Below are 15,674 nucleotides of genomic sequence, written 5' to 3'. Positions count from 1 at the left end.
TGTGTAACTGTCCACAAGTAATAACATATTCGTGTTATTGTTCTGTCTGGTGTTTGCTGTGGCCCTTTAGGCTATTAGACATCACTTCCAGTAAGTTTTATGTGGCGGAGACACCTGATGACATAGAGAGAAAGAGAGAAGGAGTAAAGGTTTGTGGCAACAGCCACACTTCAATAGTTATCACAATAAACAGGTGCTGGTTTTGTTTTTTCAGCGTGAAGAAAGTAATTCTTTTCTCGACACGTCATTCTGCTTTAACCTGAGAAGGCAAAATAATTATTTTGAGTACATAAGTGCAATCTGGGTCAGTTACACGTATTTTTTGCAGTGTCTAGGGAAGTTAATGTGTAGAACAGACATATATGGAGAGCTAATTGCATGCTGAGTGCCCAGTTTGCAACATACATATAGAATAGAATATTCTGATGTGGAGACCAACATTGAAGATAAAGGAGCAGCAGCGGCTTATGTGGCCTTGTAAGAGTCCACTGCTCTCAACATTACGATGAACTAATACACAGTCTCTGCCTCTCGCTTTCCCCTGCCTCTCCAGGATATGTGGATTAGGCAGGGGAAAGCAAAATGCTGTGCAGCTTCTGATATTCAGAGAATGATTATCTTATGCAAAAAAGGGGGACCTCCTCTAAAGAAAATGATTTGACGTCAGGGAGAAGAGGGGAAAACCAAAACACACAATAGAGAACTCCCTCAAGACCTATATGTCTTTCATAAATGTAGAACTAAATTCAGCATGGGCTTTAAAACAATATAATAACATCAACAAACTGATAAGATAAGATGGATTTTGTCATAAATGTTTATTTAACTTCTTTTTTATCATTGAAGATATATGTATCAAAAATGTCTATACTATTTTTTCTTTTTTTTTATAAAGCTCTTTTTATATAAATATACATACAAATAAAAAAATCCTGCATAAAATTCAAGAGTAAATGCAATACACTGTTTAAACAAATAACCCCTGAGTGAGAAACCATACAGGAGAAAAATGTTCATACATGCTCAAACAGAAGCATCCACACTTGTACGGACTCATACAACATTCACAAACACATATATATCTTGAAAAAAGGGAGACAATAGATTGCAAAATCTCCACGACCATGGGATAGATGTGTTCATCAGGATCTGAACAATATAGGTTGACGCGCATTTCAATGGCACATAAAGGGTAATGCGGCCACCTTCCTCAGAACCTTGACAGATACCAAAGACTCACAATAGCACCAAGGGGAACAAGCTGTATTGATGCAAGTATTATATCAATAAAGATGGCCACTACACTGCTGTTATGGTGTGCAGCAGCGTCTTTTACTGCTGATGCATGTTCTAGAACCCTCACATATGTTGTCCGGTAGGCTAAATATCACGTTTCAGATAGGTCACAACGGCACTCAGTTTTCTAATTAAGTGGGGTGGGACGCCTATTCAGATATATTAATTTCATGGAGTTGTGCTGAACCGGACGACTCTTCAAATGTTGGATAAAAGAGTGTTGCTCCTAAGGGCAAATGTCGGGATGACTCTATGATGAAAAGACTAATCAATCTGATGTGGGGTTTACACGTGGACCATCGATATACCCAGCTGGGTAGATGAAGAATGATCATCTACCAAAGATGTTCAAGGATGACACTGACCCCTCCTTGCTCTTTTTATTGTGTGTTCAGTTTTATATTTCCGTAGCTGTAGACAGTGTTTTTACATTCTAGGATGGGGGATTCTTCTGAGAAGGTAAGAGTTCCACCAATCTCCAGGAATTGTACTTATAAGTGCCTTGCGAACTGTACTTTGAAGTGTGTTTAGTCAGTGCTTAATTTGAGTAGGAGCTTTCAGGTGCTCAGCACCTGCACTTCTTTCACAGGGCCAGGGCTACAATTTCTGACCCTGCAGGTGGTGGTCTCAATATTAATTGTTCAAATTCAAAATAAAAAGAATAACATACATTGCATGGTTTTTGGCTGGTAAATGTTCATAGACAGGCCAGCATACGCCTGTCCAGGCAGGCATGATTGTGTATCACCAAGTTAGTGATGATGTCATCTTGCCGATCACAAATCCAAGAAGTCATCAAAAAACTATGTCTTGAATTCTATTCCCAGAGTCTGCTGCACCATGCCACTGCCTGAGCCTAAGCCTCCCATTGGATAATTGTAGCTGGGGGCTGGCTCAGGACGGAGTTGAGGCAAGGAAGCTGCGAGAGTGCATTTGGAACTTGGGAGTGAGGGTTCTTGAGCAAGAATACACAAAAGTAAGTGTGGACTTTCCACTTGCTGTGTAGCCTGATTAGCATATCCTGTGCCCTGCATTGCTGCTATCCTCAATGTGATCGATGCGGCTGTGGCCCAACACAACTTTTGTGCGCCATGGCGTCACATGTAGAGTCTGTGCGCTGCACCGCAGCATGGTAATTGCTGAGCGTGCGTGAGTCCAGTAGGCACCACAGCCATACTTACCTACATTGACAGCATTACGGCTGGGGAAAATGCCTGTGCCGTAGCAGGGAGGGTCACAGCAAGCTGAGCAGTGGATGCCAATGCCATCGCCATCCCTGGACCTACTAATTACAGGCAGCACTAGTATTGACATCACCTGCTGTGCTCGAGAAGCTACCTGTTCTGCAAAGAACCCAGTTATACTGCACTGATTAATATTTGCAAACAAATAATTTTCATTTGGTGTACATTTTGTTATTGCACTCGGTGTATGTAAGAAAGTAAAACACATGATATCTTCCTCTTCTTTAGGAAAGACAACAGGAAAACGCAGAGTTCAAATTAGCTGGGACATGTACAGGCTGACGACAGGGGTCACAGGAAGCAGCAGTGTTATAGATGAGAGAGAGAGCCGGAGTAAAGAGGGGAAAGAAACAACAGGAGAGGAGAGAGATAAGACGGAGCTAAGTAGAAGTAAAGGAGAGCAAATCAGATACAAAGAGAAAGCAGCCATGATGTGAAAAAGAGAGCATTATGAAGAGAAAAGATAGAATGAAAGGATTTAGAGGACAGGACAGAAGAAAAAAAGCAGAAAAATGATAAAACGGAGACACAGCTAATCACTGCTAGAAGAGTGATCGGAAAGAGCCAAGATCGAGGGGAGAGAGAGCAGAGCATGGATAAAAATGAAGAGGAAAAAGGGCAGGGGTAGGATGAATAGAGGGCGAATCAGAAATGCGGGGAATAAGGTAACACACCAGGTGTGACAAAGATGATAGAAAACAATTAGAGAGGTGAGAAGTTAGACTCTTAGAGCAAGGACGTGGGGGATAGACAACAAATCAAGGTTAGAAGATAGAGACTGAGGCAGTGAGAGTGTTGAAAGTGGGGCTCACCAAAGGAAGAAGTGAACTGTGGCCTCCTTGGCAACATTTTCAGCACCTGTACTTCTTTTTTTTTTACAAATTAAGCACTGCGTTTAGTAGTACTATAGTAGTATTACTCATGTACTACAAAATGCAATCCACAAACCTATGTGTGGAGATCCCTGCCTCCACCACTCCTATCTTTCCTGTTCAGCGATTTCCATCAAATGTGCGGAGATCTCTGCACACTTAAGTATACATTTTGGAAGTAAATTTGGGAGGGACCAGTGGAGTAGTTAAACGTGGGGAATATTATTACTTGTGTTTGTACTACGCAGGGATAAGGAGGGCTTTAGGGAGGGGCACACAGATATCAATACCTACCCATAAAAGAGTAAGTCCCTTGCTAATCACAACTTACACTTCTACAGCTAGTGCAGCCAAAAAGGGTTCCAAAACAGTCATAAATGTACTCAAACTCAGCTTTGCAGTAAGTCTAGCACCACATATGGTCACTCACAGGTACTGCAACTCACTACCACAGAAAATAATGGAGCCAAGGACTTTACATAGCACCCCTTGGTCAATAATATGAAATACATTCAATTATGTGGACTTCTGAATTAAATATATATAAAATCATTGTTAGTGTGAAAATGTTAAATTATATTAAAAATGAAATATATTATATTTTTAAAAATGAACGAACATTGGGCTATTGTTAAAACATTAATTAAACTGTTTAACATTTAATAAAAATATAACATTATTTTACACTAACACAAAAACATACAATATTCACTTACTTAAATTGAAAAGATATTAACTAAATATCAATATAGGCGTGAGAGTGTTTTTTTAAATATTTGACTAAAAACAATATTTATGAATTAAATTAACATATTTTCAATATTTGGTTAATTAAAAAAAATGTATTTGATGAGTTAATGTGCTGTTACATTATATTAGTTATGGGTTACTAATATTTAAAATTATTTTACCTTCCTTTTTTACATAACAAATTAAAATTTGGTTTAGAAATGATAAAAGTTATTAATATTCCCTACACTTTTGTCTAGTGAGAACTCTGCCTCGGAGGAAGAGATCTCCACATCAGTGGCAGCCGGCATTGGCTCATGGGTGACGAGCGGGCAACGGGGGAGAAGAGTGCGTGGGGGGATTGTGGTCAATGGAGAAAAAAAATAATAACCACTTGCCTTACAGCTGGGTCCCGCGTCTCTGCTCTGCTCATCTTGACTCGAGAAACAGGAAGCACAGCCAGCCTCCCCTGACCAGTCACAATGCTACAATAAAGCATTGTGATTGGTCTGAGTGTCCTGGTTCGACGCTCAGCCAGGGAATGTGGGCCTGGGCATGTTCTCCATGCAGGCTGTAATATAGCCTGCAGGGAGAACGGGGAAAGTGTGCATGACTGGTTTGGGCAGCCCGAGAGGGCCAGCCAAACAGTTGTGGGCACTTAGGAGTGGTCAAACCACTCTTCCCCTGCTCTGAGAGCACTGCAGCACAGAAACATGAAATGATAATAACTTAAAGTTATTATAATTTTATGTTTCCCATACGTTGAACGGCTTAAAAGCAGTGGGGTGATGCTCCTCCGCAATAGCGTAGGAGCAGCCACTGCTCTACATACTAGTCAAAGGTTACTGGTAGTAAATTCACACTTGTAAATTCAGTCATAGATGTCTTCACCTCCTGAACTGCAGAGGAGGGAGACATGTAAGTATGCATTTAGGTATAAATCTACCCTCAGAAATGGTTAATAGCAAACAAGTGTAGATTCACCCTTGAGTATAAGAGTAAATTTACACAAAAGTAGATCTCCACTTGTCATTACCACTTATTATAGGTGAGGTAATGACAAATCTTTCCCATCAGAACAGAACCAAATGACTCACAGAAAAATCACACTCCAGGCCAAATCGATAAGCAGGCAGAATGAATACCCAATTCATAACCAAACTGATTTAGGAATCTGGTAACTTTAGGAACAGTGGCCCGGCAAACTAAGATTGAATCAAACACGGTAACAGCAATGCATGGGAATAAGGGACATGTGATATGTTAGGCTATATGTTTGTTTGCTTTGTAAAACAACTACATAAAGATCTGCCATCAGTAGTCTACTTTGACATCAAAACTTCACCTACTCACGGGAACTGACTTGCATCACCTGTGGTGCAAACTACTTCAGCATAATCATGGAAAACAGGAAATCAGCACCACATACCCCACCTGTCTGGCCATGCAAATGCCATTCAGCATTTAGAGAGCACAGCAAACAACCTCTACAACATGAAGTCTGACTAGCCTTCAAAACTATGAGCTAGACAATAGGGCTCACATTAGTTGGATGGATGGATGGGTTTTTATATAGCGCAATATCACCGCCAGGTCTCAAAGCGCTTTGCATTGGGAACCCGTCCTGGTTTTTCCCTGTGAGATAGCCCCTACTGGGTATCCCCAAGGTGAAAGCCAGGCATCCCGCCGCGGGGAGCCGTAGTGGAGATTAAGCAAGCTATTGCCCAGAGTTGCAGAGTGTGAACCTGTGATTCGAGTAGGCACCGAAGCGAGAATTACCGAGTCCGTGGACATTTTGGGCTCAAGACCCTGCCGCGTCGGGAATTGAACCCTGGTCCCGGGTCTGATCTCAGCGTCCGCGTCTGCCTCCTCTAACCAGTGAGCCACACTTCTCCAGGGCCGATGTCCTCCCTCCTCCAACTAGGAAACACTCTACAAAGACAACTTTAGAATGCCTCGTCTTCACACAGATTGCTTGGCAGGCCCTCTAGGCCACACTTACTTAGAGCGCTGTTCCTATGGAAACCCTACATCCAACACAACACTACACAGGCTATGCCAAGGTTCGTCCACTCAACCCTCACAGACGATTCTGAGTTAACAAATCCACATCCACAGACATATACATCTGCTTGTAGGTGTGTCCTTTACCTCAAGCAGCAGACCTTAGTCCCTGTCGGCTGTCAACCTGACATAGTTCACCGGATGGGAATTCACCGCTTGCTGCAACTATGAGCGCAAGGCGGTGCTTTTCCATTGACACAGACTGCTAACTGCACTTGCCAACCTTTCTGAGCTTCAAAGTGTGTGCCCTTAATGCACTTTTATGAGTTATTGCTCCCCACTCACCTATAGATCTGTTTTTTAAGAACTGTGATCTGATGAATATTTTTGATTGACCATAAACACATAATTAAGCCACACATATTGTTAAGCTTTCACAGTTGAAAAAACGGTGCACCCATCACCTCCATTTTAATATCTAACATACAAATGTATGATGTTACGTCTATATTCACAACGCATGCCTTACAATGGAGTTTTTACATCATAACATCCTTTACAATGCACTCCATTACATCGCATGACACTACATTGCATTTTTAGAAACTACTTTTACATCACATTCCATTACATCGCATTATACCTTTACAACGCATACCATTAAAACGCATACCATAACACTGCATGTAAGGTAAGGTTTGGATAGTATAGGGGTAAAAATTACTATTCTAACTCCAGGGGGTGCAACAGTAGGGTAAGTGTTGGACAGTGTAGGGGTAAAAATTACTATTTTAACTCCAGGGGGTGCAACAGTGGAGTACGTTTTGGATAGTGTAGGGGTATTATGGGTTGTAATGGTAAGTGTTGTAATGGTATGCGTTGTAATGCCTTTGTTGTAATGACATGCAAAGTAGTGTCATGTGTTGTAATGCCTGTGTTGTTGTTTGACATGCATTGTAAATGATGTTGCGATGTAATGACTGCATTGTAAGTGTAGTGCGGTGTAATGGTTGCGTTGTAAAGGATGTTTACTCTAACATACATGTCACTTTAGATTTTATTTCAGTGCTTTTATACTGTCACAACACCCTTTCTTGTTCTATCAGAGTTGGAGTGATTTGCATATTGTAAACTTGTAGGTGTATGCACAAATATACACATCTACTTGTGATCCCTCTACACACCATCAAAAAACAGTTTTTTCACGTCTTTGTTTGAAAAAGTATGAATAAGTGAAAGTGAGGGCAAGGGAGTGAGCAAAGAAGTGTGAGTGAGTTATGATGAGTGAGTGAAGGTGAAATTGTGAGAGTGAGCGTGAGTGAGTCAAGGGTGCCTCTATTAATGAGGCAGCAGGTGCAGTTACATTAGGGCCCTGAGCCCTGGTGCACACCATTAAAGCAGAACACACATACCCCGGGAGTTCAAATTAAAGACCCTGTACCCTTGTAGTTGTGAGTGAGAGTCAGTGATTGTAAAAGTGGGAGTTTGTTGAAGTGAGAAACAGTGAGTGGGGATGTATGGGTAAATGTATGTGGCATGCATCCAAGGCAAATTTTTAAAACAATGAGGTGATCCTGTTGCAAATATTACCCCCCCCCCCCCCCATACTTTAAGGGATCACCAGCACCACTGGATGAACGAACAACTTTATGAATGTAGTGATAAATAAATTGTGAATGAAAAAGTTCATAGATAAATGTATGGGTAAATACGATTCTCAGTAAGTGAGTAGAATGGTAAAGAAAAATGTGTAAGTGGCTGCTGCCACTCACTTACTCTCATATTTACTAATCCATCCAGGCAACAAGTAACCCACCTCTCCTCCATTCATGCACTCAATCTGGTCAAATTGTTTCCCTGTTAACAATACCCGTTTTGTCTGTGCTCCTAAGTGTCATACTATCTGTGCGAGCCCTAGTGCTTCTATCTGTTGGTCTCCATTGCTCGGTATGCTTCTCTCTGGACATCACCCTCCACTTTTCTTTCTTCTCACCCTTCCCTGTAATAGCAAAAGAACTTTAAATAACTCCAATGCACACACTAAAACACCAGTGAACACCACAGAAAAGTAAATGGTGCCCTTTTTATTTACTCTATCTCAGCCATGATGTTTGCAACTCAGGAACAACTACCAGTCAGAAGCCCTAACTGATATTTTTACATCCCTTTGCAAATCCATTTGCTTTAATACCCATTTTCATAAGCTTTGTTTATTAGCGAAAATCAAGGGTTTCTCATGGTTTTATGAATTCTATGTCCATATTTCTGATTGATTGTACCCTGTATTTTCTACCTCTGAATAGAATCGATACCTGTATGTTTCTGCCTAATCCTCTTGTGCTTCTGCTTCCGTGAACTTTACCTTTATTGCTGCTACTGTCACACTGGTGACATGCACAACCTGGCTTTAGTACATCTGCTAGTGTTTATCTTTGATTACAGTTGTATTAAAAATATAGACAAAGTGACCTCAACTGTACATAACCAGGCACATCTGCCAGCCACCAATCAACAAATAAACTTAGTGCATAGGAAATATGTTCACATTTCTTCGTATTTGCTTGTCATGTTTTTGTGCTGTGACACCCAGCAGGCTGACCCCACTTGCCTTTGAGCTCATTGTGCATTTAACTGCATAAAAACAAAATGCATACACAATTTCATAACTTCTCTGGAGTAGCTCAGATTCATACAAATATTTTTATGATATCTATCTATCTATCTATCTATCTATCTATCTATCTATCTATCTATCTATCTATCTATCTATCTATCTATCTATCTATCTATCTATCTATCTATCTATCTGTCACTATTTGTTCTTCAGGACCAGTAACTTAACTCTGACACCAGCCAAGCAGAAGTTGATCTTTTTCCTTGGCTCCAATTTAAAACATCCGTTTGTTCTATCTGGCTGAAAGAGAAATAGCTAGATAGATAGATAGATAGATAGATAGATAGGTAGATAGATAGATAGATAGATAGATAGATAGATAGATAGATAGATAGATAGATAGATAGATAGATAGATAGATAGATACGAGGGAGAGAGAAGGAGACTCCTTACTATAAGTGATGGTCAATCCATGATGGCACTGAAATTCAGTATGGTATGGGAATACGGGTTCGTGAAGCACATTCTCTCAAAGTGCGTTTTCTCTACAGTGTTGAAAAAGGAGGCCTACTTAGGAAAGAGCCATAACGGGTGCCCAAAATACTTGCAAAGTTCCCAATCAGGATAGTGAATTTCAAACTCAAGATGCCAGCTGCACCCACAATCCTTGTAGGGCTTTTTTGAAGGAAGAACTAATAATGGTTGTCTCCCGCAGTAACAACTGGCCAAAAAAGAGACTTAAGAATAGTAAATGCCTCAACATAGGAACTGACTGAGGTAAACCATGCAGAGTATGCAATTACTTTATATTCTGCTCTTGCCACCTGAAAAGGCCTCCTCCTGCTCAGAGATGTTTCTTAGCGGCAAATGCCCACCAATAAAACCTCTGGCTTAGCTTGCCTCATCCTTGCAATGTCATTGCCAAAGTTAGTCTTTGGGAAAACTGCTGCAGGAGGCATCTGAGCTGCCAGAAAAAAAATCAGTGTAACTATATTGCCACACTACCAGCGCCACTTGGAGGTGGGCCACTCAGAGCTGGCCCTGCATCCTTATCCCGATTCGTTTTAAAAAAAGCCACACCCTGTTTAACATTTACCTCACGCCCCTGACTATACCGGCAGTCACTGGGTGCTAAAGTAATTTGTTATGCTGATGTTACGCTGCTTCTCTTATCTTGTGGCAAGGGAAGGGAATTGGACGGGGATCTTATCTATAATTGTCTTGCCAGGGTGTTTCAGTGACTGGCCAAGTGCTCATGTGGTGGGACATAACACAAAACGTAGTGGCAAATTACTATACATTATGAAAACCCGCAATCAAAGCACAAAATTGCATTGCTCTTCTTGAGCACAATTGCAAACATTAGGAAATCTAGCCCTAAATTTCTCTGTACTATTGCACCTCTCTTTAAAAGGCGGGTCTGCCATTGCACCTAGACCTGACCTTGATTTTTTTTTAAAAACTCTTTATTCATGACTGTATCAATTATCTTATGTTACAGTTATACATGTTATCATCGAACAGTCTTTTCTCTTATCCCTCTTATAACTTTCGGCTATTTAACAAGTGATTCTTCTCAGTTTTACAGTAAATTCAATAATTAACCATCTTTCAGTGCTTCAGTGGTCACGTTGCGTTAGCATTACAGTGTCGCCTCAGAACTGGACCCCGTCCCACCCAACTCCCATCCCTCCCCTTACGTCTCCTGGCTCCTCCAGTGGTTAGGTACTGTGTTCGTCGGCATATAAACTCCATCCTATCCAGAAAAGTGCATTCGCATGGTGCTGGCTAACCTGTGCACTTGGCAGACCCATTCCTGCTCTGTATTCCTCTGCTCTCCACCCTGTAGGTCCGACTATGGGATATTTGCCTGCGAGGGCACCAGGTCTACCTCCTCTATCTCCAGCAGCATCCGCTCCCATTCCTGCGCAATTGGATGTTTCCGGAGCCCTCGCTCCTCCTCTCTACGCAGGATTACACCCTCTGCCTTGCCCCACTTCAGCAAATCAGACCGCCACACCTCTACACCCGGGGGCCTGGCTGATTTCCACCTCATAGTTATGACCCTAATTGTCAATAATGATACAAGGTCTATGAAATTCAGCGGGCCTTTTTGGGTCTTGGGTCTCTTTCTGTGTCCTATCAGACAAGGCAGTGCCCCCTCCGGTATCTGCAGGGTCGTGACAGTGTTTGGTGTATGGCAGACTTTCCCCAGTAGCTGCGCAGTCATGGGCATGACCACAGCATATGGAGGAGACCGGCCTCATCCATCTGACATCGGGGACAATTATGGGAGGAAGCAGGGAACATCCTATGGAGCCTCTGTGGGGTGAGATATGCTCTATGCAACACCATAGCCTGTATAAATTTAAACTTGACGTTTCTAGACACCCTTCTGTGGTGTTCTAGGACTATCTTCCAAGCCCCGTCTGTCATAGCCTCTCCTGTGTCTAGAGTCCAGGTGTCTCTGAGGGTAGTAAGAGGCAGGGCGGCGTGTTCTCTAATGCCCGTGTAGAGCCATCGTAATAAGTGGCCCATGGTCCCCATATAATGAAGGAGATGCACTAGTTCATATTTCTTTGGTTTGCTGCGCTGTGGGGCCCATGTGTATCTCACATAGTGTGTCACTGTAGCATGTAGGAAGTACAATCGCAGTGGGGCCCCCATTGACTGCACAAAGGAGGCGTGATCCAGTAGTGTGTCATCCCCAAACAGGTCGCCCACTCTGTTAACCCCTGCCTCAGTCCAGGGTTGTAATCTGCGTTGTGTCAGATGTACTGCGGTGTTGGGAGACCTAACAGGGGGATGTTGTCTGCATAAGGTACGGTCCCTGCCGTGTACGCCAGCGCCTTACGCCAGCACAACAGAGCAGTGTGTAGGAGGGGGTGGCAGTCTCGAGGGATCTTGGCTCCGGGCAACAGAAGGGAGTGTAGCTCTCCCCGTGCTAATCGTTCTCGTGTGATGTCAATTTCATATAAATTCTAGACCTGACCTTGATAACAGTTAAAAAAAATGTATGGAAATAATAAAATGGCCTGTGTGTAAGCTCCAAGTACCCTGGCTCCATAAAAATTCCAGGCCATGAACACAAGAGAAGAAATTCTACAACACAAGGGAGGTTCACAAGGCAAGGCTTGGGTGGGGACACTGTCAATATATTCATCATACTAGCTTTCTCGAAACGTGAGATAATACCAAAATTACTGAACTGGATTTTGCTTCAAATCGCCCAAAACAGTCCAGTTGTAAACCTTTAGAACAGTTATCCTTTAGACATTAACAAGTGCCGTGCATAACAATAAATAGATAAACATTGACCGTAAATGTGCTACAAAGAACACTTACCTGAGGCATCAGCTGTAAAGTCAGCAGCCTGGACACTGCAATGGACTCCTCTGAATTGCTTGCTCCTATTACGGCTTTCACTCTCGGGGTGTAATCTGTGTAATTGCGCTTGGACTCTACATTGGCACCTGAACTGTTGACGTTGGCCAGGAACCTCATGGTAGCTACCAGAGCTGTAGAAACATCTGCACAAGTATCATAAATTTCGTATCCCAATTTTATTCCATTTAGAAACGTTGAATTGTTGATCGCCTCAATGGCATGTATCATAGCCAGAGTTTGGAGAAATCCTTCTAAATCAAATCTGTTGAGAAATAGGTAATATTTTCAGTTTTTAGAAATGCAGAATTTTCACATTAAATGTATTTCATTTAAACAAGGTCCCTCTAAGATTCCACCAGATAAAAATCTGCAGCTTAGTTTTGAAACTCCTGACACATTCCCTTTCCGCATGTTTCAGGGAAAGCACCACTTTACCCAGATGGTCTAGGCCAAAAACTGAAGGCTCTTAGTACTTTTGCTGAAAAAAGACTATCCTGCAACAACATATCCTGCTGTCTAAGATAGCATTGTTCCAAACGTACAGTCAATGTGAAACACAAAAGCTCCTACTCATCACAAGCACACCCATTCTTCTCTCTTCCTTTGAGCAACCTTTGTACCTTCCCTTTGTCAAATTAATTTTGATCTGTTTCAAGTATATGAAATTAAATATACTGAACGTAAACTCCTCTTTGGCATTTTTGTGTTTTACATTGACTGTACGTTTGGAACAATGCTATCTTGGACAGCAGGGTATGTTGTTGCATTTATTTTTGGTATTTTCTTACCAGTGTTTGACTTATTTAAGCTACACACACATGATAAAATATAATTTATTCTTCTCTAAAGCAGTCACATAGCACTTGTTTCATTACTGCATTGTACCCAGGTCTTGTGACGTTTATTGGGTTACCCCATTAATTTTTAAAGGGAAGTACAGGTAGCAAGATGTACAATAAACAACTAAGAGTTAGAAATGGTTGTATCTGCACCCTTTCAAATAGGGAGTATTGTATTGTTATGTCTCTGCTGAAGGCGCTCGTTGTTTGATGCTGGAGATTGGTGTGGTGGTCACATACTGCGCAGCATCACAACATCGGCAGGGATTTAGCCCTAGAGGCTTTGATGCAGCTGGTCAACTGCACAGATGCCATATCATGTTCATGTTAATAGCCAGTGGTGAGGTATGTGGATCTGTCTTTAAATATTATAGTCATAGGCTAAATGAGGGGGGTCACACGGATGATAAGTCTGTTATGGATGCCTACTTTCCACTGTGCATGCGGGGTATAGGTGGGCAGTGCATTTCAAAATGAGTAGTGACAATGCAAGGGGAGCTGCTCATAGTATATGTGTTTCTTCAATGAAAACGGGGTCCTTGAGGGATCTTGATGGACTTAAATAATCCTTAGCCTCAGTGGCTTTATCAGCTAGCGTGATTAAAAGACTTTTTTAATCTAATATTGGGAAGAATATGTTACCATTCATGATGTCCTTTCCATGATCTGGAAAAAAGGACACATTCTCTTATCAAGTGGCAGGGTGCAAGTAGGAGGTGAGCCCAACTAACTGGGACCCATTTGTTAATGGATTGTATGGTGATAAAAAGCTCCATTTTGATATAATTACGTTTTAAACATTTTTTTGCAGCCTTCCAGGGTTGGACTACTGTTAAATCATTCGCTGCATCAGAGTTTTAAACAGAATATGGTTGAGGAGGAGAATAGTTAGAATAACAAGTGGGAATTAACACCCTAGATATAAAACTGGGAACCCATGTTGTAGAAAATGTGGGCCACGTGTAACAGGCTGTTCTGTTTCCAGTGGTTACTTTTGTGTGTATTTCAGAGGTGTTTTTTGTCATTGTTTTCCAAACTTTTTTTTTTTAATTGTTTTTATTGAAGAAAAACAGTTGAAATGTAGACGGTAATCATAGAAGTAAATGAGTTTGGTTTACATAATTTAGGCAATAAAACAAGGCACATAGTATCAGGTTCATTCGATCATCGAGGCGTAAGCAGGTCCACTGGTCTCAAAATATTCAATATATATTACATGTCTCATTGAAACAAACCAGTTTGTTCACACATCGCACCACTATTCTTCCATATCTTCATCCTCCGAACTATCTATATCATCATCCGATAGTAAATTGCATAGTTACCCCCTGTAGGTGTTCCATTGTGCCCAAACTTTGTTCCATTTACGCGGGCTTCCCCATGTTTTGTAAATCGTGCGTTCCGTCACCATTATTAAGTCCATATTTCTACACCACATCGCCAACGTGAGGGGGTCTGCTGCTCCCCATTTCTGCGCTATGTCCCTCTTTGCCACCACTAGACCAAGCGTAGCCCATGTTTGTCCCTGTCGAGTGAGGTCAGTGGGGTACCACACATTCAGAATACACTTTCTAGGTTCAGGTAAGAGGGAGACATTCAGCGCTTGTGACATAGTGCGTAGGATCTGCCGCCAGTATTCGATTATTACCGGACAGTCCCACAGTGTGTGAAAAAGTGTGCCCTCCTCTCCGCACCCTCTGAGGCAGAAGGGATGCGTCGCTCGTTGCATCCTGTGCAGTGTGGCTCTGGTGTAGTATACTCGATGTATTATTTTGAGTTGCACCAGCCGGAATTTAGATGAGATGCCCACCTCCCTAGGGGATGCCAAAGCCATCAGCCTGTCCGTGTCATCCATATCTCCCACCTCCTCCACCCATTTATCCCGGAGTTTAAGTGTGGGGTCTGGCAAATTATTAATCAACTTCTTGTATGTGAGGGACGTAGCTCGTTGTAGCATGACATCTGTGAGCAGGCGGTCCTCCAGTGGTGAGGCCTCTGGGACGTCTGTGTCAGCTGGGAGTGCAGTCAGCAATGCATGCCTAATCTGTACGTAACGATAAATTTCATTCTGGCACAAAGCATATTGTTGTTGGAGTTGTGTAAAGGGGATCACTGTTCCCTTATCCCACATGTCACCCACCGTGGAGATCCCAATATTTTCTTATTGTGTAAAGCCCTTGCTTGTTCTCAGTTGTCCCAGTGCCTTGGTGTCCCATAGAGGGGTAAGTTTGGTGATAGTGTTTTTCCACCCCAGTTTTGCCTGTGCCGTATACCACAAGGCAACTGTCTGTTTTGTGGGTCCTACCAATTTTGCGGACAGACTTTTATTATATAGCACCGCCAGTATGTTGTTCGTACCTAATTGCCCCCTATCAGCTCTGTAGGCTGGATCGTCCTGGGGCACATGCAGCCAGCTGTTGATGGTCTTGAGTTGCCTCGCCCAGTAGTATAATTGTAGGTTCGGCAATGCACTTCCACCATCATACCAGCTCTTATTTAATTTAATTTGGGCTATGCGTGCCGGTAGATTGCCCCACATGAGGGCCGAAACCTGAGCCGCGACTTGCTTAAAGTATCATGGCGGTATCGAGTACGGTGCGTTATCTAGAGCATAGAGGAACCGCGGTAGGGCCATCATTTTGTATAGCGCTGCTCTTCCCAACAGAGTTAGGGGCAATGACGCCCAATG

At 42.3% G+C, this 15,674-nt stretch overlaps 1 protein-coding gene across 1 annotated transcript in view; it reads right to left on the bottom strand.

Annotated features, from left to right (window-relative positions):
- LOC144762542 (G-protein coupled receptor family C group 6 member A-like) overlaps positions 1–15,116 on the bottom strand; it is a 203,744-nt gene extending 188,628 nt beyond the window's left edge. The window contains exons 1-2 of the mRNA XM_078647774.1: positions 14,680–15,116; positions 12,105–12,408 (exon numbers count right to left, since the gene is read on the bottom strand). Of these exons, the coding sequence (XP_078503900.1) occupies positions 12,105–12,408; positions 14,680–15,116 (741 nt within the window). The remainder of the gene's footprint in view (positions 1–12,104; positions 12,409–14,679) is intronic.
- Positions 15,117–15,674: the final 558 nt, after the last annotated feature.

The sequence above is a fragment of the Lissotriton helveticus genome, chromosome 6 (assembly GCF_964261635.1).
Source record: "Lissotriton helveticus chromosome 6, aLisHel1.1, whole genome shotgun sequence".
Classification (NCBI taxonomy): Eukaryota; Metazoa; Chordata; class Amphibia; order Caudata; family Salamandridae; genus Lissotriton; species Lissotriton helveticus.
The sequence above is the reverse complement of the archived record's forward strand: the minus strand, read 5'-3'. Positions and strand labels throughout refer to the sequence as shown.